The 22,639-nt window shown below is 41.2% G+C and overlaps 1 protein-coding gene and 1 long non-coding RNA gene across 2 annotated transcripts in view; one reads left to right on the top strand and one right to left on the bottom strand.

The window, feature by feature from the left end:
• LOC145347040 (putative Polycomb group protein ASXL3) overlaps positions 1–22,639 on the bottom strand; it is a 181,682-nt gene that overhangs the window by 94,639 nt on the left and 64,404 nt on the right. Inside the window, exon 5 of the mRNA XM_080194944.1 lies at positions 6,422–6,539. Coding sequence (XP_080051070.1) covers positions 6,422–6,539 — 118 coding nt within the window. The remainder of the gene's footprint in view (positions 1–6,421; positions 6,540–22,639) is intronic.
• The window catches only part of LOC145347041 (uncharacterized), an 81,354-nt gene that overhangs the window by 28,029 nt on the left and 30,686 nt on the right, over positions 1–22,639 (top strand). The window lies entirely within an intron of this gene.

Consider the following 22,639-nt stretch of genomic DNA (forward strand, 5'->3'; position numbering starts at 1 on the left):
GCATTATATTAAATGTAGCAACCATCTAATGCAGTATTAGTTTGTGAGTGCCCTACAGGTGATCCCACTGCAACTATTAAACAAACCAGAAAGTACAAATTTTAGAACTGTTAATTTGACAGGAAAATATCACATTAGTTGTTTATAACTCTGTAGGCAATAAGATTGATTCCCATAATTGTCTCAACCCACACTAAATGTTCTGCACATTGCATCAGATGGACATGGTGACAGTAATTTCATATTTGGAGAAAGATTGAACCCAAATAAACTGTACAAGATTTTTTCCATTCTGCAGAACTAGAAGGTGGGTTTCTTCTTCTTGGATGCATGATATTATTCAGGAAAATTATTTCATATAAGGGATGTAATTGAGTTCTACTGATCAGTAACCTCACAGGGCAGGAAGATCAAATGATTCCTGAGCAACAAAGTGGAATGATTGTACAACATAAAACTCCACTGTCAGTGAGAAGCATTGGCACTCCCAGGTATCTCTGTGCAACACAACTTTTAAGATGCCAGAGGGCAAAGATTGAATCATTCACAATTGTTACTGTGCTTTCTTGATCAGTACATTGACGGACTCCGTTTATTGCTGCTTCTCACTACAATATATTTTCAATATCTACTAAGCAACATGATATTTCCAGGATCAAAACAACTCAAACATACTGAAATAGAGCGAGATAATAGGTAAGTTGACAAAAGTACATGAATGAAGTGAACAGGAATGACTCTTGTGAATCATGTGCAGTGTAAAGCAGATTACTGATTCACTGAGAGCCCAATGTACACTTCCCCTGGTAATCCCATTCCCAAAGCCCGTTTTCATTAGTAACAAAATAAACAAAACTTGAGTTATCATTCTACCCACTGTTCACATAATTATGGATACAAAGGCCACCAAGCCCAGTTCATCTCATCCATCCAAGAACAACATATGAACATATGCATTAGGAGCAGGAGAATGCCATTCAGCCCCTCGAGCCTGCTCTGTCATTTGATAACATGACCTGTTATACCAGTGAATACAACTCAAAAGTACTTAATTGGCTGTACAGTGATTTAAGACACAGCGAAAGGGACCGCACAAATGTCGGTTTTGACTTTTTTTCATGGCACCTGCATGGGGTGATCAGAGTAACAGTAACAATCATGAAATTTAAAGGACCAATGCTAATTCTGTCAGGATAATTAATCATGATGTGGGTATGCTGGCGTTGGACTGGCGTAAACACAGTAAAAAGTCTGACAACACCAGGTTTTAGTCCAACCTATTTATTTGATAATATAATCGCAAGCTTTCGGGTTAGCCCCTTCGTCAGGTGAATGGAGAGTTCTGGCCTCAGACAGAGCATATAAAGCACAGACAGTTTAGAGATTACTGATCAGAATGCGAATCCTTACACCTAACCTGCTGTTCAAGACCTGAAGTGGCTGATAATGTGAGTGGAAGGAGCACTGATCACAGTTTAAAGAGATGTGTATTGTCTCCAGACAGTACAGTAAGTGAGGTTTTGCAAACCCAGGCAAGTCACGGGGGTTACAGATAGTGCGACATGAACCCAAGATCCCTGTTGAGACTGTCCTCATGTGTGCGGAACTTGGCTATCAGTCTCTGTTCAGCGACTCTGCGCTGTCGTGTGTCGTGAAGGCCGCCTTGGAGAATGCTTACCTGAAGGTCAGAGGCTGAATGCCCGTGACCACTGAAGTGTTCGCCAACAGGAAGGGAACAGTCTTGCCTGGTGACTGTCGAGCGATGTTCATTCATCCGTTGTCGTAGCGTCTGCATGGTCTCCCCAATGTACCATGCTTCGGGACATCCTTTCTTGCAACGTATCAGGTAGACAATGTTGGCCGAGTTGCAAGAGTATTTACCATGTACCTGGTGGACGGTATTCTCACGTGTGATGATGGTATCCATGTCGATGATCCGGCATGTCTTGCAGAGGTTGCTGTGGCAGGGTTGTGTGGTATTGTGGTCACTGTTCTCCTGAAGGCTGGGTAGTTTGCTGCGAACAATGGTCTGTTTGAGGTTGTGTGGTTGTCTGAAAGCAAGAAGTGGGGGTGTGGGGATAGCCCTGGCGAGATGTTCGTCTTCATCAATGATATGTTGAAGACTCCGGAGAAGATGTCGTAGCTTCTCCGCTCCGGGGAAGTACTGGACGACGAAGGGTACTCTGTCCACTGTGTCCTGTGTTTGCCTTCTGAGGAGATCGGTGCGGTTTTTCGCTGTGGCGCATCGGAACTGCCGATCTATGAGTCGAGCACCATATCCTGTTCTTATGAGGGCATCTTTCAGGGTCTGGAGGTGTCTGTCACGATCCTCCTCATCTGAGCAAATCCTGTGTATACGGAGGGCTTGTCCATAGGGAATGGCTTCTTTAACATGTTTAGGGTGGAAACTGGAGAAGTGGAGCATTGTGAGATTGTCTGTGGGCTTGCGGTACAGTGAGGTGCTGAGGTGACCGTCCTTAATGGAGATGCGTGTGTCCAAGAATGCAACTGATTCTGGGGAATAGTCCATGGTGAGTCTGATGGTGAGGTGGAATTTGTTGATATCATCATATAGTTGTTTCAGTGATTGTTCACCATGAGGCCAAAGGAAGAAAATGTCATCGATGTATCTAGTGTACAGCATCGGTTGAAGATTCTGTGCAGTGAAGAAGTCTTGTTCGAACCTGTGCATGAAGATGTTGGCATATTGAGGTGCAAATTTGGTCCCCATGGCTGTTCCATGTGTCTGGATGAAAAACTGGTTGTTGAAGGTGAAGACATTGTGGTCCAGGATAAAGTGGATGAGTTGTAAAATTGCATCTGGAAACTGGCAGTTGTCAGCATTGAGTACTGAGGCAGTCGCAGCAATTACCCACAGATCCGACCAAAGAACACACTCGTCAACTCAACGATCTGATCAAGACCTTTGATCCGGACCTTCAGAGCACCCTCTGTGCTCTCATTCCACGTACTCCCCGCATTGGAGATCTCTGCTGCCTCCCAAAGATACACAAGGCAAACACACCTGGCCGTCCCATCGTATCGGGCAATGGGACTCTGTGTGAGAACCTCTCCGGCTACGTCGAGGGCATCCTGAAACCCATTGTACAAAGAACCCCCAGCTTTTGTCGCGACACTACGGACTTCCTACAGAAACTCAGCACACATGGAGCAGTTGAACCAGGGACACTCCTCGTCACAATGGATGTCTCGGCGCTCTACACCAACATCCCCCACAACGATGGCATTGCTGCGACTGCCTCAGTACTCAATGCTGACAACTGCCAGTTTCCAGATGCAATTTTACAACTCATCCGCTTTATCCTGGACCACAATGTCTTCACCTTCAACAACCAGTTTTTCATCCAGACACATGGAACAGCCATGGGGACCAAATTTGCACCTCAATATGCCAACATCTTCATGCACAGGTTCGAACAAGACTTCTTCACTGCACAGAATCTTCAACTGATGCTATACACTAGATACATCGATGACATTTTCTTCCTTTGGCCTCATGGTGAACAATCACTGAAACAACTATATGATGATATCAACAAATTCCACCCCACCATCAGACTCACCATGGACTATTCCCCAGAATCAGTTGCATTCTTGGACACACGCATCTCCATTAAGGACGGTCACCTCAGCACCTCACTGTACCGCAAGCCCACAGACAATCTCACAATGCTCCACTTCTCCAGTTTCCACCCTAAACATGTTAAAGAAGCCATTCCCTATGGACAAGCCCTCCGTATACACAGGATTTGCTCAGATGAGGAGGATCGTGACAGACACCTCCAGACCCTGAAAGATGCCCTCATAAGAACAGGATATGGTGCTCGACTCATAGATCGGCAGTTCCGATGCGCCACAGCGAAAAACCGCACCGATCTCCTCAGAAGGCAAACACAGGACACAGTGGACAGAGTACCCTTCGTCGTCCAGTACTTCCCCGGAGCGGAGAAGCTACGACATCTTCTCCGGAGTCTTCAACATATCATTGATGAAGACGAACATCTCGCCAGGGCTATCCCCACACCCCCACTTCTTGCTTTCAGACAACCACACAACCTCAAACAGACCATTGTTCGCAGCAAACTACCCAGCCTTCAGGAGAACAGTGACCACAATACCACACAACCCTGCCACAGCAACCTCTGCAAGACATGCCGGATCATCGACATGGATACCATCATCACACGTGAGAATACCGTCCACCAGGTACATGGTAAATACTCTTGCAACTCGGCCAACATTGTCTACCTGATACGTTGCAAGAAAGGATGTCCCGAAGCATGGTACATTGGGGAGACCATGCAGACGCTACGACAACGGATGAATGAACATCGCTCGACAATCACCAGGCAAGACTGTTCCCTTCCTGTTGGCGAACACTTCAGTGGTCACGGGCATTCAGCCTCTGACCTTCGGGTAAGCATTCTCCAAGGCGGCCTTCACGACACACGACAGTGCAGAGTCGCTGAACAGAGACTGATAGCCAAGTTCCGCACACATGAGGACAGTCTCAACAGGGATCTTGGGTTCATGTCGCACTATCTGTAACCCCCGTGACTTGCCTGGGTTTGCAAAACCTCACTTACTGTACTGTCTGGAGACAATACACATCTCTTTAAACTGTGATCAGTGCTCCTTCCACTCACATTATCAGCCACTTCAGGCCTTGAACAGCAGGTTAGGTGTAAGGATTCACATTCTAATCAGTAATCTCTAAACTGTCTGTGCTTTATATGCTCTGTCTGAGGCCAGAACTCTCCATTCACCTGACGAAGGGGCTAACCCGAAAGCTTGCGAGTATATTATCAAATAAATAGGTTGGACTAAAACCTGGTGTTGTCAGACTTTTTACAGGATAATTAATCACAGAGCAATCAAGTAATTTTAGGAAAGTAGCCACAAACAAGTCACAACATTCACTAAGCAATTTGACTCCTTACCTAATTCTCCCCCAACTCTCTCTAACCTCCCTCTATAATTCCTCCAACCACCCCCAATGCCCTTCCATTCCTCCAATTCCCACACCAACCTCACCAACTCTCCCCTCCAACCTCCCATGCAATCTCCTTTCAGCATGCCCCCACCGCCCCACTCTCATGTACGCATCATGAGATTTATAATAGTAATGGCTTGTTTATTTGGTGCTGAAGTATCGAGATCCAGAAAATACAGTTTAACACATTGTTGGAACAAAGTAAACTCAGACAGGAGGTCTGCTGCCTTCCAATTTGATGTTGGAAATGGTATGGCCATCATTTAGCTTTTTGCCGGATTGTTAACACTTCCGGAACTGTAGATGACTGTTCTGACAGCTCTTCTAAAGTTAATTTAGTTCTAAGTTGCAGTACGTTAGCTGGTCATAGCTGCTTGACTGCAATAGTGACACTATTGAGAACTTTCTGATTTATCGCTGGCTAATAGTAAGCACTGCCCAGTGATTTAGTTGCTAATTTGTACTGCAGACTTCAAAAGAAGAATTGAGCAGTGAAAAAAGTTTTTTCTACAGGCTCCTTTTGGCTGCTTGGAGCTGTTGCTGGATGGATTCTTCTTCCCAGCCAGCCTTTTGTGTTTGATCATCCACAGACCCCCTGTATGGACAATAAGTAATGGAGTCTCTCTCTGGTCTGTGAATTCAGCTTAAAGTTAAACTTTTCAGTGTCAGCTACTTAATTTCTGTTCCTGCTTAAATTACACAGCATGTAGAGTTATACCAACTAAGCTCTCCCAAATTCAATCATTCTTACTGGGACTGGTGCCTGCTGCTTGGAGCGAGGCATGATCCCAGAACAAAGGTATGGTATGTTGGATTCCGACAGAGCTGCAGAATCACTTCTACAGAGTGAATTCTTTACAGTTGTTTCACTTCCAGCAAACTTGTTCTTCTGCTGGATGCAGAAGTGTTAAGGCTTATATTCTGCTCAGTCAAATCTTCTAAACCATGCTGCCACCATGTTACATTATTATCTTCAACATGAACATTCCAATCACGGAACAAGGATTGGTAATACAATATTATGGGTTCTTTATTTGAAGATGAGAATATCACTTGATGGACTAGTCACATCCTATCAAGGTGTTAGGAATTGATACCATTGGATAGTCCATCAGTGATCTTGTGTGCAATGTCACAGCATAGAAGATTACAGTTCCAATTCTGTCAAGACTTTGCATAAGGCATGAAAACCATTCTGTCCAATATGGACTGAGCAGTCAGCTCCTACCTTAATGGTACCTCTGGTGACACAGCTATCAGGAAAGCTCAAATGGCTGGCATTTTGATTGGGATGCCATTGTTGATGGATATTTCCAGGTTTTCATCTCAACTCAACCCTATTCAATGAGCTTCTTCCATAGAAAAATCAATTGTATGATAATAGATTTATTCAGAATTGTTACTTACCAGCCAATGACTCTGAGTGCTCTTCTGATACTTTTATCGGTGTCAGCACGACACAAGGAATCGCCTTGTTCATCATCATAGAAACTCCAATCCTCCTCTTCTGTTGCTGCTTCAGTGCCTACTCATTGCATAAAAATTAAAGGAAGAACTTTTGAGCCACAAAACTCTGTCCTTTTTCTTCATCACATCACATTTTTCCTCAAGAACATGATTACTGTTTTTGTGATTAACTATAACAGTTTTACTCTGCTTTATCTGTTAGGTTTTCATCAGTTTTGTCTTAATTCAGACCTTTCTGTTTGTTTTTTTTTACAATACTGGTTGTTGCACTAATGCCTGCCCATCCTTTAAGCAGAATATTGTCATTAAGTGGAAGCATTTTTAATCCAAAGAATGTTTTCTTTCCTTCTCTTAAGGGAAATGTCTCTCATGTATGTTCTGCTCAGTCTCAAAGAAACACCATGTAGGGGTTTTGAAATTACTGGTTACATTTTTATTTGACTGCTACAGACCTGAGCAATGAGCCACTTCTGTATGTTGCTTCTGGTATCCAAATATAAATAACAGTTCTAATACTGGTTAGCACTGCGATTAGAACTACACTTATATTTGCATATGAACACAACCAGAATCATTATGATACACAGTAAGTTCCCATTTTAAGTTGCTCTGTTTTAAGTCTTCCAATTTAACACCAGTTAATAGGGCCTGCATTTGTAGTTAGCATCAGGAGTTTAGTCCTAATGTTGTTTCACTGGGTTCAAGAGTCATGTGAACTGATTGGCACCATTTTGAAGTCGCCTCTCTTGCTCCCTAATCTTCCCACTGCCAACTTCCCATTCTGTGCCAAACCCTCTCGCGCACCTGTCAAGTTGCCACAGACCCTATTTCCGCCGACCTTCTCAGTTTCTGGCAACCACCCCTCTCACTCAACCTCCCAGACATTGCCAACACTTCCATTTGTTGCTGACTTCCCCTCTTGCTCACCCTCACAGTCACTGCTGACCATTTGCCCTGCCAATCCTCCCTCTTGCTGACTCTCTGGCTTGTGGCTTATGTCTGCAGCTGCGCAACTCAAAGCTATTCTTTGGGCCTCTCGCCATTTACCTTGTAAGCCCTTGCTCAAAGTGAATGTTTGAGATAGGGAAGTGGCAAGCAGGCAGAGGTAGCAAAAAGGAGATTTGGTGAGAGTGAGGGTCAACAAGAGTAAGGGACAAAGAGAGAGAGAAGATTAGCAGGAGGGAGAATCAGCAAACACAATCTATGGTGACTAAGGATTGGGAGGAGGAAGGTGGCGAGCTGGTGAGTGATTGAGCGAGACAGGTAGAGAGGCAGTGAGTCCAGAGGCAGTGGTTATAAAGAGAAAATCTGATTCTGTAACATTGATTCATTTAAAGTTGCATTTTTATTTGTTAAGCAAAGACCTATTTTTCTCCCACAAAGTTAACAAAATGTGATGGAACTCTACATCAAATGAAATGACTGTCCCAAAATGATTAAATGTTCTGAGCATTCCTGCACTTATCTAATTCTATCAATAATTGATTCTCTCATCTGAGATAAAAGCATCTGACGTAGCAGCCTTTCAGATGTTTTCATTACTAACCAAAGAACGATATGACTGACTTCTTTCTATTCCATGTCTTGCTACAATGAGTTCTATATTGCTATTTGGTGCCATATAAACCAAAGACATAACAGGCGGGATTCTTTGATCTTATCCACGGCAGTTCCATTGCAATTGACAACAAAGGATTTGGTGTTCTGGCCAAAACTCCACCTATTTTCAGCAGCATTGGAGAACCCCACCCACCAAGGAGGACAAAGATTTCAGGCGGATAAGTCAGATTTCACAGAAGTTTTGTTGAGGCCACACTTATTTCCAATCTGCACAAACGATCTGCAATTGAAGCAATAATATTGAATTCCATTAAAGACATCAAATTGGGGATATGACAAGATGACCTTTTTGAACAAAAGTTGTTTTATTGGGAATCATACCAAATCTAGGTGCTATTATTTAGTGCTGGATTAAGAATCTAAAAAAAACTACATTAAAAATAATCCATCAGGTTATTTAAAATAAGTAGCAAAGGGAGTTGGTTATCCATGAACACAGGTGTGTACATGACCAACCATGTAAAATCCAATGTAACTCCACAGAAATAATAAAAGATTAATGGACTATTGGTCTTCATCTCAAGGGGGCTGGAATACAACATTGAGGAATTATACTTCAGTTAGTCATACCCAATATGGAGTACATCATTCAGTTTTAGGTACTGAAGCTTGAGAAAGATACATCGGTTGCAGAGGAGGTACAGTGCAAAGTTAGTAGAACAATACCTGGACTTAAAAGGTTGCAAAAACCTGGTTGGTACTCCTTGGTTTGAAAATTGAGAGGTAATCTAATTGATATCCGTAAAGTGAAAGAAGGATTTAATCAGCAAATACAGATATAATAATTCCTCTGGTGGGGAATCCAGAACAAGGGGCTATTATTTTAAAATTAGAACTAAAGTACAGGAAATCCAAAGCGCTCTTCCCCCAAAAACTAGAGGCTGGCTCAACTGAACTTTTCAAGACTGAGATCCAAGGATTTTTGCGACTTAACTTATTGAAGAATCTGGAGAAAAATGAGCTAAGTAGAATTGAATTGTTGAAGTAAAGACCAACCTTGATCTAATAGAATAGCAAAGCAAATGTAAAGATTTGAATAGCCTTTTCTCCTTATATGTTTTATCTAATACTTGTTTCCAGCAGAAGTTCGACATGGGAGCAGTAACCCTCGCTGATTTTTTTTCCTGACCTAACCTAATTGTGCTGAATATAGCTGACGAATTCATAATGACCTCATACATAAACTATCTCAGTGCAGACTTAAGTCTGTATGGCTCAGCTGCTCTCTGAATTTCTTTGTTTAGACCACAGGGGAGTGCAAAAGCAAAACTAACAGAAGGTAGAAGCTTGTATTTTCTTACACTAATACAACAATAATGCCACAATACAGAATCAGCCTGTTTACCTGAAGCACACAAAATAACATTTATTGATATAGTAAATAAAAATCAATTTATAGGATCAGTTCTGAGCTATTTGGGCTTGATGTGACTCACCTACAGGGCTGGAAATAATGAGGTGGCATGTGTAAGTCTGAATCAATTGGAATTTCTGTGATAGGCATCAAAAATAATTATTTTACTGTTACCATCCTTTGTCCTTCAGTAGAACATCCGCCTTACCAGATTTTAAGAAGCAAGAAATCATACTTGAAGCAGGTGATGTTAACTCAAATGCAAATATTAAAATAAATTATTCCCAGTATTGTATGGTCATGTCAGACAGGCTTAACATTAGAGATAACTGGATTGGATTTATAATTTGTTGAGGTGTACTCAATTTTAAATTCAAAAAATAAATATTTATAGACTGCATCACATTGATGTACTGTATATTAGAAAAATCTAAAAATTAGATGGATGTTATGTGCTGTAACTAAAGGAATAAGCCGCTGTCTGATAATTATTACCTAAGGTTTAAACTAAACTAGATGAGATTATTCAATAGAAACTTTTCTCCAAAACTATTAAGCAGGTCATAATGCTGGCTAATATTGTTCCCATTATTTGGTTGAAGTCAATGAGGTTAATGGTAGCTGGTGCACGTTCTGATCACGCTTTAACAATACTATGTATAATATGTTTGAACTCTAATTACTTTTATTTAGTATTTAATACAAGACAAAACCCTGTCAGAATTCTTGTATATCTTCTTTTTATGTTGTAATGATTTACTGTGCAATCTGTTAACAAGCCTAAGGGGAAGGAAATCATTCATGAAAGCTGTGCTGACGTTGATTTACCTCCTAATCATAATTGCTGCAGCATGGTTGGCCATGCCTTCAGTTGCCCAGGCCTCAAGCTCTGGAATTTCCTCCCTGTGCCTCTCCACCTCTCTCTGTCACTTTCCAACTTGAAGATACTTATTAAAACCTACCTGTTTGGTCACCTGACCTAATATCTCTTTGAGTCTCGGTGTCATACTTTGTTTTATAATGCTCCTGTGAAGCCCGTGGGACATTACATTAAAGGAGTTCGATAAATGTCTGTTGTTGTTGATGATATCCTGGGGTTAGACAGCACTGTAACCCATGACCTATTCAGCTTATAAAAATAAAATACTGGGGATGCTGGGAATTTGAAATAAAAAGAGAAAATGTTATATAAACTCAGCAGGTTTGGCAGCACTTGTGCAGAGAGGAACAGGGTTAAGGTTTTGAATCCGCATGACCCTTTTATAGAATTTTACTGTAGAAGGATCATGTGGAATCAAAACATCAACTCTTTCTCTCTCCACAGATGCCAGACCTGCCGAGCTTATATAGCATTTTCTCTTTTTATTACCTGGACAGCTTAGGTGGTCCACATGACATTTTTCAATGTGTGCTATGATAACAAATGTTTGCCCCAAGTCTAAAAAGGATTGTTTTCACTTTTGTTGCTTGGTTGGTAAAGTATGAAGCTGATCACTTGTTCATTATATGGCACACCTGATTTTCATTCCATTAAGTTTGAACAAAAATAAAAATCGGGCACATCCAGTTGAGTGCAATTAGGTGAATTAACTGCTGCACTTATTTAACATCAAGTAGTGAAGGTGAATATTGTCCCTAAAGAGCTTTGGCCAATATTCCAATTCCTAAAATAGATGGCAGAATTTCTAACTAAAGAATGGGAGCAGATCTATTGGATATTTAGCTGTTATTATGAAATCAATCAGCCCATTTAGAGCTAAGAAGCTAGATTACAATATCTTACTGTGCTAATGGTGTTAAGTGAGACTGAGTTACAAGGCTGCAATCTAATAAAGGATTTGAAGGATGGCTAAAATTACACGGGTGAAGCATGGGTATATAAGAACCAGATTACAACTTTAGTTTACCCCTTATTTTCTATGGTCAGATACTGGAAGGCCTGTTATGAAGTATAATGTAACATTCTAAGAGAGGGAAACAGCATTTAGTTTGTATTTTGACATTTGCTACCAATTATTCAGTGCAGAAGATAACCCCAGTACAGATTAGCCATTCTTCACCTGCTCATGGACTCATCAAGTTGGATTTGGTGATAACTTTGGGACATATCTACTGCTGCTGCATCATAAATGTACTGGATATGGTTCCCATACTGAATTTGTATGATTTTCCTCTTTTCAATGAGTACATTCCTTGGAACAGTAACTCCTGCAGGGCCTGTTGATATTTTGTTCTCAGGGTGAATTTTGGAGGTAACATTTTACGATTGTACATTTTCGGCTTTTATCAGTCCTAAATCCTGACACACATAATTAAATAATTATCGTAGTCATAGCAACACAACAGAATACACATCTACTACTCAAACTGATAACAAAATTCCTTACCACCTGCTGAAAAATCTTGACCCTAAAATTAGCAATTACTAAAATATGAAAAACTTTCATATTTTGACTGTCACAGATTAAGTGTTAAAAATGGAAACTCTTATTGCAAATTGTATGCAAGAATCCTGCTAATCATTAGTTACTGCCCTTTGTTTCTTAATGTGCTGGAAAGCTGATCTCTCAAATTAAGTATTTCAGTGTGACAGTCATTGAGGATGCAGAAAAAATTAGCTGCGGAAATTCACAATGATGACTACAATCTATTCAAAAATCAGCCCATCAACTTTTACAACATTGATTATAATATATCATTTCAACAGCAATAGCCATTTATATGTACTGAATGTCAAAATTTTCCCAAGGCACTTTTATAAAGAACATTGTTTTGAATGTGGGGCTTCAGGGATTGTCGTCTAGTTTGGGATCTGAAAGGATCAAGCAGCAACATTGATGTCAGGTCCCTCACTCAGATACTCAGTGCCTTTGAACAAGGGATGCACCTCTCCCTCTCCCACTCTCACCCTCTCCATGAGCCCCCAGGAGCCTGCAAGCAAACACACCTGGGTTTGTTAGTTGTGTAATCACCCACCACCAGGTTTAAAACAGCTCTTAATTGGCATGGTGAGTAACACAAAGCTAAGTGCCGAGCAATGGACGGTTTGTAAAAAGACTGCATAGCTCTAAACAGAAGGGCCACAAGATAGGAAGTGTATGGGAACACTGATGAGATGTGTGTCCAGTGCCAATTCTCACCCGAGGAAAAGGGTCAAAGCAGGACAGGCTTATGAAGATGCTCATGTAACCCTAGAAGGAATGCAATGCCAAGATCTTCACATCTGATGGTCAGGTGCTAAGGTTAACTAAAGCTGAACTCTTCAACCTCGTATTTTAGGAGCAAAGATCTCACACTGGCCATGAGAATTGCCATTCAAAGGGTAGCAGGGCTGACCTGGCAATATTGATGCCCACAGGCAAGGAGGCATGTTGCTACAGAGCAGACAGTTGGCAATGGTGGGATTGGTGTCCAACAGAATGGGTGATTTAATGAAAGCTCCATAAACATACCTTAGAGCAGCTCCGACATTGTGAAATCAGATTCAGTAGATGTGCTCTGATGAAGTATCTGCTGAGGTGGAGGCGGTTGACTAACTGTCTTACACAGGACCAGTGCTAGAGGATAATCAACAGCTAAATGTAGAGGCAGTGGTGACTCAGAAAATTATGCACTGTGAAAATCCTCTGTCACAGGAGTTAAGCAGCAACCTCCACTGGTCCAGATGCATGTAACTTGTTGGTGGGGCCTCAGGCAATATTAGAAGGGATGGAACAAGGTAAGCAGACTATCCCCCAACTGACCAATGTACGGGTGCCACATCATTAAGATGACTGCCTGCTCAATGTGACCATTGTTTTGATATTACAGCCATTGCATCACTCCCATGCCTAAGTTATGGGGTTTCACAGAGGAGTCAGCAACCATCTCTTTGTTGGCTTTGATTACTAGCCTTTTCTATTTTCTATTTTGTAAGACTTCTCTTCTACCTTTTCTGCAGATTCCTATTTTTCTTTCTACTTTTTCAAAATGATATTGCAGAATTCTGTGAAATTGTTCCTGATCAAATCTCATTTAAGAGAAGACCTGACATAAATGCCAAAAGGAATCAAAAAGGAGACAACTCAAGATAATTGATAATGTAATTGTAAGCATTTTCTAATGGGCGTGTAAACAGAGGAATCTATTGTTTCATTCTGTGCATTAGAAAGAGGAGTTATAGGCAACATAGTGGAAGATAGCCACTTGACACAATCACAACGGATTTATGAAACGTCCACATCTTCAGATGTTTTGCCTGTCAGAATGTGACTCTATCCTATTTACATCTGGAAAGTTAGACAAATGAAGAAAGGTTTGTAACTTCTCTCCTCACAACCAGGCTGTATGTCTTGTAGCTGGAAGACAATTTAAAGTTTAGCCTTCTCCACTGCAACCATCACCCAAGATAAGTGTTTTTTTTGCAGGAGGAATTATTCTAATCTTTTTTGTCTTTCCCTTCCCTACCCATTTTGGGACATTCTTGCAATCGTGCAATGCCCCACCCAGTGATCTAACCAACAAGTCTGCCCTACCATCACCGCCCCTAAAGTTAAAGTTTATTTATTAGTCACAAGCAGGGCTTACATTAACACTGCAATAAAATTATTGTGAAATTCCCACACTCCGCCGCCTGTTCAGGTTAATGTACCTAACCATCACGTCTTTCAGACTATGGGAGGAAACTGGAGCTTCCAGGGGAAACCCATGCAGACACGGGGAGAATGTGCAAACTCCACACAGACAGTGACTCAAGCCGGGAATCGAGCCTGGGCCCCTGGTGCTATGACGCAGCAATGCTAAAGGGGGGCATAGGAGGGTTTAATGACCATAATCAGTAAAGATCAAATAAAATCTTCTCCTACAAGATCCAGTGTTCAACTGAAAGTTTAAATGTAGCATTGCATTTTATTACTTAAATGATTTATAACAGATTTGATTGATTAATCAACATCATAATTCCAGTAGCTCATGATTACATTTATTCCATGACTGAGGTTGATAGCTATACCTTGAAGCAGTAAATTTCAGACTTCATTCAAAATAGATAAAGAAAAATGTTACTCTACTTCCAATTTTAGAAGAAATGAATGCTTCCAAGTTCCTGGAAGAAAATCTGTTGAATTGCTCATCAAAGGATATAGTTAATATTTCAGTAAGTAAGTACTGGATAAGCATTTTCAATCGAAAAGTCAGCTGTGAAGTAATAGATTTATTTTCAGATGACCAGTTAAGATTTAAAACTGGAAAATGGAACTGTGGATCTGATACTCAATGCAGTAAATGCATTTTCTCGTTATAAACCACAGTAACCTGTTTGCTTGGTGTAGAAAGACTGTGTAAAACTTGAAAGAAATGCCTGTGCCTGTTAATTGTGTATAATGTCTTTTACAGTTCAAGGGAAAGATAACAGAACTGGAAGTGAATATCACAAAGCAATACTCGATGGCACATTTTGATCTCTCTCCCCCCTCTCTCTATGCAGCATTCTCATTATCTAAGGGTTGCTAATCGTAGCTCAGTGATGTCAAGATGTAACAATGGAGCAAGTAGATTGGAAAGGCTCCAAAAACTACCTCAGTTAGTATGCGAATCAAACCCATGCCATTAAGCATTGTACTAACCAATTGAACTAACCAGCCCTACCATATTCAGATATAAAACTTATTACATTCAACTGTGACTAAGGGAATGTATCTTCAACCCTCTAAACACAGTTGGAAATTAATTGATACAGGTAATGTGGTAGCGCAGTTCTTTGGAACACTATGCACCATTGTGCAGGGGCAGTCTTTCACATATAGAGGAAAGGAAAAATGCATAAATTATTCGACTTTGCACAACTGATGGTATTTGATTCTAGAACAGTATGGAGAGAAGTCAAGCAGCAGACTACCCATCATGTCCCTTCCTTGTGGATGGTGTGTGGCATCAGATACTTAATGGGGGAGAAAATGACTCAAGTGAAGAATGAGCTTGATAGTTTTATTCTGCAAAAGTGTTGAAAATTTCTTAATTCTCATTGGATGAATACAATTAATTGGATGACTTGTTTAATTTAGACACATAAACATTAATGGAGCCTTAAGGATTAGTTAGGTGAAGAAAATAATGAAACTGATAAAAACTGAAGAAAAGTAGACTTCTTGAAATGAATCCTAAAATTCTTATTTGGATGCCAGACATCACCTGAAATATGGGGAGGTGGGGGATGTTGGGATGTCTGTAGTGGGAATGCATGTCTACATTGCATAATCCTTCCTGAGAATTTGTTGTGTTGGAGTGGGCTCTGGAATGACAATGCCACCTCACTATTTTATCAAAATCTCAGGACTAATGAAAAATTGAGAGTTTCTGCTTATTACACCTCCTCTAGACCCATCTTTCATTCCTTTATTTATTCCATTACAATCTCCTTTGCCTTTTGATATTAGAGTCATAGAGGTTTACAGCATGGAAACAGGCCCTTCAGCCCAACGTGTCCATGCTTCCTTTTTTTTAAACCCCTAAACTAATCCCAAGTGCCCACATTTGGCCCATATCCCTCTATACCCATCTTACCCATGTAACTGTCTAAATGCTTTTTAAAAGATAAAATTGTACCTGCCTCTACTACTACTACCTCTGGCAGCTTGTTCCAAGCATGCAGCACTCTCTGTGTGAAAAAATTGCCCCTCTGGACAATTCCCTCTCTCCTCTCTCACCTTAAACCTATGTTCTCTAGTTTTAGACTCCCCTATCTTTGGGGAAAGATATTGACTATCTAGCTGATCTGTGCCCCTCATTATTTTATAGACTTCTGTACAATCACCCCTCAGCCTTATACATGCCAGAGAAAAAAGTCCCAGTCTATCCAGCCTCTCGTTTTAATTCAAACCATCAAGTCCTGGTAGCATCCTAGTAAATCTTTTCTGCACGCTTTCTAGTTTAATAATATCCTTTCTATAATAGGGTGACCAGAACTGTACACAGTATTGCAAATGTGGTTTTACCAACGTCTTGTACAATTTCAATAAGACATCTCAACTCCTGTATTCAGTGTTCTGACCAATGAAACCAAACGTACTGAATGCCTGCTTCACCACTCTGTCCAATCTGTGACTCTACTTTTAAGAAGCTATGAACATGTACCCTAGATCTCTTTGTTCTGTAACAGTCCCCAGTGCCTTACTATTAACTGAGTAAGTCCTGCCCTGATTCAATCTACCAAAATGCATCACCTTGCATTTATCTAAATTAAACTCCATCTGTCATTTGTCAGCCCACTGGCCCAATTGATCAAGATTTGGTAGTTTTTGTTTTACTGAGTTGACTGACAGGATTCTAATTCTACAAATTGCCTCTGATGTCATAAATATTTTTCGCCCACAACCCATACTGTGGCCAGCCAGCCAGATTGATAGCTGAGCCTTCAGTCAGGTAGAGAGAGCTATAGCTGTGGACAGCTCTGTACTGGGGCTAAGGTTGATCAGGTGAAGCCAGGCATTTTGACAGGGGTAGGGAACTCAGTTGGAGGTGTTCAATTGAAAGTGGATGGAAGGAGGATGGAAACTGGTGGATTGAGTGAGGCATCTCACTTAGGTACTTACTTCCTGAATCGACCAAGTCCTAACCTTGAGGAAGCTTGCGCATTACCTTCTTGGGAAACATACCACTTAAAATTAAAGGTCTATATAACTGTGATGATACTGTGCCTTGAGAAATGCAGTTTTATCATGTTTCTTGAAAGAGATATGTTTCATTGTCAACTCTGTTTTACATGGTGCTGATTGTATGTAAAGATGTACAGGTTAGGTTGGTTGGCCATGCTAAATGGACTCTAGCGTCAAGGGGATTAGCAGGGTAAATGTGTGGGGTTACAGGAAGAGGGCCTGGCTGAGATTGTGGTCAGAACAGATTTGATCGGCCAAATGGCCTCCTTCTGTACTGATAGGATCTACGATTTGATAATTTGCCAGGGCAGAGGCAGGTCAAATGTTGGGAATACAGGATAAGATTTTAGCTAATGGTGTGTTTATCAAAACAGAGTTAATGCATTTTTGTTTAGCCAGGTTTCCCTTGGGGTCAGAGTAGAATTTTGATTAGGTTGATTGGCAGATTCAGAGTCATGTGCTAATGGGAGGAGCTAAGCTTACAGGAAAGATACAAAGTTTCTTCTTTTTAAAACAGTTTCTGCCTGGTTCTTAAAGAAGCAAGGGTGTCTTTCTCTCTCTGGAGGCTGCTGTTTGGTGCTATAAGAAGATACAGTGTCTCTGTTTCCCTCTCTCCACAGGTATTCAAAAAGCTCCAGAGCTGTTAACAAGTACAAGAACATGAGTATGTGTTGTTTGCTAACTGATTTTTAAGAGAGGTTTTAAGTCGTAAGCAGAATATTGCTTGAATTGGAAGTAATAGAGATAGGTTAGCAGTTAAGAATTGGATCCTTTCATCTTTAAGTATTATTCAAATGTTAAATGTTAAACTGATTTATTTGTTATAGTTAAACTGTATTGTTTAGAAAAGTTTGTTAGATAAAAGCCCCTAGTGTGTCAATAGAATTACATCTAGGGTGAAACAATCGTCATGTTAATATAAAAATAGTAAATAGTTGGGAACTAGCCTCGCTTCCTAATATACCTTGGGGTTTCTGATCAGTATCCTAACAAAAACAGTAAGGTTTGTTGCGAAGGTGCCTCAGTGAATTGGTTCACTGCAGGCTGTACACATTGTTGCCACTATGTACTGATGGTGGAAGAAATGAATGTTTAAAGGCTGGAGAATTGTGGCTATGAAGAGAGATTGGAGAGTTTGGGGTTGCTTTCCATGGAACAAGGAAGACTGAGCGGTGACATGATTGAGGCATACAAAATTGTGAAAGGTAGGGAGAGAGTAGACAGAGGAGCCTGTTTTCATTGGCAGAGAATTTAACAACTCAAAGTCATAGATTCAAGCTAAGTGACAGAAGGATTAGAAAAACTTTGTATGCAGATGGTAGTGGGTGCCTAGAATTCACTGCATGGTTTTGTGGTGGAGGCAGAGACCCCAAACTTATTTGAAAAAGTATCTGGATCTGCATCTTAAGTGCTGTAAGTTGCGGGAAGATGGTATTAGAAAGGGCACCTGGGTCTCTTTGAGTCGGCATGGACAAGATGACTGAAGACCTCCTTCTATGCTGTATTATTCCTATGGTTTCTATGGTGGTGGATGAGTTGCCAATCAAGCGGGTTATATTGTCCTTGATGGTGTCCAGTTTCTTGAATGTTGTTAGAGCTGTATGCAAAAGTAGGCATTCATGGAGGATGGTGTGGTCAACTGTATCTTCGACAGCATCTTCTAAACTTGTGACCTCTACCACTTAGAAGGACTAAGGGAGCAGATACATGAGAACCACCACCTGCAAATTCTGCTCCAAATCACACACCATTGTGACTATTTCACCATTCCTTCACAGTCATTGGGTCAAAATCTTGGAAGCCCCTTCCTAATGCCACTATTGGTGTACCTACAACACATGGTTTGAGAAGATGGCTTACCGCTCATGGGCAATTAGAGATGGCCGATAAATGCTGGTCTGGGTGGCAGTGTCGACATACAATGAGGGAATAAATTAAAAAAGTGGACAGCATGATGTTGGGAAAGCACAGAAAGGGGCAAATAAAAAGAATATGGTAGATCTAAAATTGCAAAACACTAAATTAACAACAAAATAGCACACTACAAAACATTGAATTTTATCATTTATAATCCTGGAATGTGCTTTAATAGTCGGCATCCTAACATATACACCTTATAATTTAAATAACATCATATTTCTTATAAATAGGCTACAAGGGTGGCATTTAAATTAGATTCATTAAATTCATTTACACTTCAGTGGTTGAGAAACTAATCCTTTGATTTTGCATCCGGCAAACATTAAAAGATAGATGCAGGAAAGCACTTGCTCACTGGGAATACCAAACACAGACATTCAATTGAGAATAAGCAAACAAGACCAAGACAGATCAGGGCTGGAATTCACCTAGGGAAGTATTGCAAAATGGGCAATAGCAAATTGGCAATCATCTTACAATTTGTCTGAAATGGGAAAAAAATGAGTTTGTATAAAAAGGGTTGTCCTTTCATGGAACCAGATGGCAGAATATTCTATCCTGGAGACAAGTCCATTGGCGGGTGGCTGTGAAGGTTGACGTGATTCCCGCTGGGTGACAGGGCGGATGAATATGCACGATCATCTACATTCTGGCTAATTAATCAGTGAGGAGCTCGATGAATCTCATGGCAGCGGGTGGGCATGAAGTTACCCGTATTGCTATTATCTCATGGGGTGAAGATCCTGGTGCCAAATGCAAAGGGCACCTGGATAGATAATCACTGCTAGCGGGCTAAGAGCTCTGCATTACTCCTCTGGAATCCTCGAGGCCATAGCTCAAACTGGAAAAGCTGGCAGATGTGAACAACCACATCCTGGAATACGAGGATGTCTCCGGCATTGCTTTTCACTCATCTCTGGATAAGAGCATTGCCTGCAACGGGCACATGCTCGCCATTGCAGTGCACCAGTATCTTGACTGTTTGTAACCCTGCTGCCTCTTCTTGCTTAGAGCCTTGTTCCTCCTGGCCCTCTGCCAGTCTGTGAGGGGCCGTCCTTCTCCTCATCAGGATGAGAGCCATTACCAAGGAAGAGCTACATGCAGCCTGCATCATCAATGCCTCAGTGGATGTGTGAGCCAATTGAAGTGATACATTTAATGCCTTAGTCCCTCCATCTCAAAGCCAATGGGACAGTGCTAAGCCCTTCTGTATAGACATGGCATTCCCAATTCCCTCCTTCAAAGTAAAGGATATCATGGAGGACCAGAGATTGTTGTTCCTCCTGTTCAATCATGTTTGCATATGGAAACATTGCTCTATGATCAGTGTGTTGAGAGCCATGTGCACGAAGCCTCCCTCTGACATATTACACTTGTCTCTACTATCCTCAAAACTCTATCAAGAAACCATTTCCTAGCACATATGAAGAGGAAATGACGAATTCTTGTCAGCTATGACCATGCAGCCAGGAGGATGGAGGTTTCGAATCGCAAATTGGTTCCCTGCACATGCTATGGCCTGTACAGACATCTACCTTCCTCCTTCCCTCACTCCTTTCATCCCCGCCTCTGGGTCCAGCCAATGGCAAAGGGCACTGAATGAACAATAGCTCCACACCTTGCTGGGATCTCTGTTATGAGACCCATGAGTCAGGAACAAACCTACTGCAATGTGGTCTTCAGCATAGAGGGAACACAACCAAGTATGGGGCTGACATCCAGTTGCCTCACAGTTATTAGTATGTCCCTTTAGTTGGCCACTTGTCCTGACCTTGAGTTCGACCCACTCAAAAAGATCCTCCTCCCACTTTGAGGGATCTCACTAACTAACTAGACTAAAAGTCGGATTTTTAAAAATGGTGCACATCATCTTTCAAACTCACTCTACCACCTTCTAACTTCCTCCTGCCCTTCCTTTTATCAACCTGGACCCAGCCCCCAGTATCACCATTCCTCTGTCACTCTTGACCTCCCTCTTTACCCTGGACCCTCTACCCTGCCATTCTTTCCTAGACACTCACCACCGTCTCCAACTTTCACTGGATACCCCCCTCACCTTGTGTGTTCAAGAGTGAGATCAATAGATTTCTACATATTAAAAAGATCAAGGGATGCAGTGATAGTGCTGGAAAATGGACCACAGTAGAAGTTCAGCCATGATCTCACTGAATGGTGGAATGGGCTTGAAGGGCTCAGTGGCCTTTTCCTGCTTTTATTTATTATGTTCCCAGGAGACACTCCCTCCAACCTTTCCTAGACACCACCCCCCCAGCGCCTCTTTCTTGGACACTCTTCCCACTCTTCCCCAATAAGCTTGCTCCTGTCCAGCTTTCACTCCATCCCACTATCCATGCTCTCCAGCCATTGCCTGCCTCCTGTGCCCAGCTTTGGCTGAAAAAGCATCAGTAGTTCCAAATTACTATGAATACTTCTAACAATTTTACAGTGTTTGATTAGATATTCTATTTAGTTTAAAAGCACAATTTACAAGTGGATTGTAAAATCAATACAAGTTCGTTGCGGAGCTTTGACTAACTGCAGCTTCTGAATATTTCCATAATGTGCTGTACTTTATAACAGTGTGCAATAAAGGAACCTACAGGTTACTGCATTAAGCTTTCCACAGCTATCTCCTCAGATAATGGGTTTTGGTCTTGAGTCTAGTGGGAATTTCAACGCACATGGTAGCTGCCAGCTATAAAAAATCAAGTTTAGTCCTATATGGGGCATTAATAGAAAAAGGACTCTACCTACCAGTAACTACTGTATTTATGTCTATAGCATGAAAATAAAATGCCCTAACTACAGCTAGCAATAAAAGTTTTGGCTGTCAAGGAGAGAACATCTTTTTTAAGAAACAGGCACTTCGGTATCAGCTCAGAGATCATAAATATTGCTATAATCAAGGTGATGTTTTGGTGTTATAGGCTGTATTGCGGACCCAGTTTTGTGAGAGAATACATGTTGTGTAATGTCTGCATATTACAGATGCAAATGAAATGCTAGCAAGAAACTCACACCCAATAGCTGTTTAAAGTGATTAAGACATCCTCATTTGCCTGCTTACTAAGCAATCAGAATGGAGGCCCATTTCACAAGAAGACAATTGCAGATTTAATCAAACAAGCAAGAAAGTGGAAGACAGGATCAGGGGAACAGAGAGCACAGCTTGGTACAGAAAATACACAATTTTGAAGTAAATTATTAGGCTACTTTGTTGATCTCTTTTAAACCTCTGTGCACAGCAAGAATTCCAGAAAACCTATTAAGACTGTAAATGCTTGAAAGGAGACCCAGCAGGATGGTGCCAATTCACTTACAAAATCCAGTTGTCTCACAAACTACTGCTCTTTGCCAGTATCAGTGCTCTATATCTGTTCACAGGATCAATACTGTGCTCCTACCCACAAGGACAAGCAGACCTTCAACTGGCATGAACAGCCTGCACTAGTACTGCAGCAAGGGATTGCAGACTCTTTCATCTGATCCAAGGAAACAATGCTGGAAATTGTAGAAGGAACAAGTAATTGTGAAACCAGTAGCTTTCCCTGAGGTCATGACAAGCACCATAATGGTCATAACATGTAACATTTTCCTAATAAGAATCATGTATGGACATGTTTATTCATGCAA

This window comes from Carcharhinus amblyrhynchos, chromosome 8, assembly GCF_965287045.1.
Source record: "Carcharhinus amblyrhynchos chromosome 8, sCarAmb.v2.hapA, whole genome shotgun sequence".
Classification (NCBI taxonomy): Eukaryota; Metazoa; Chordata; class Chondrichthyes; order Carcharhiniformes; family Carcharhinidae; genus Carcharhinus; species Carcharhinus amblyrhynchos.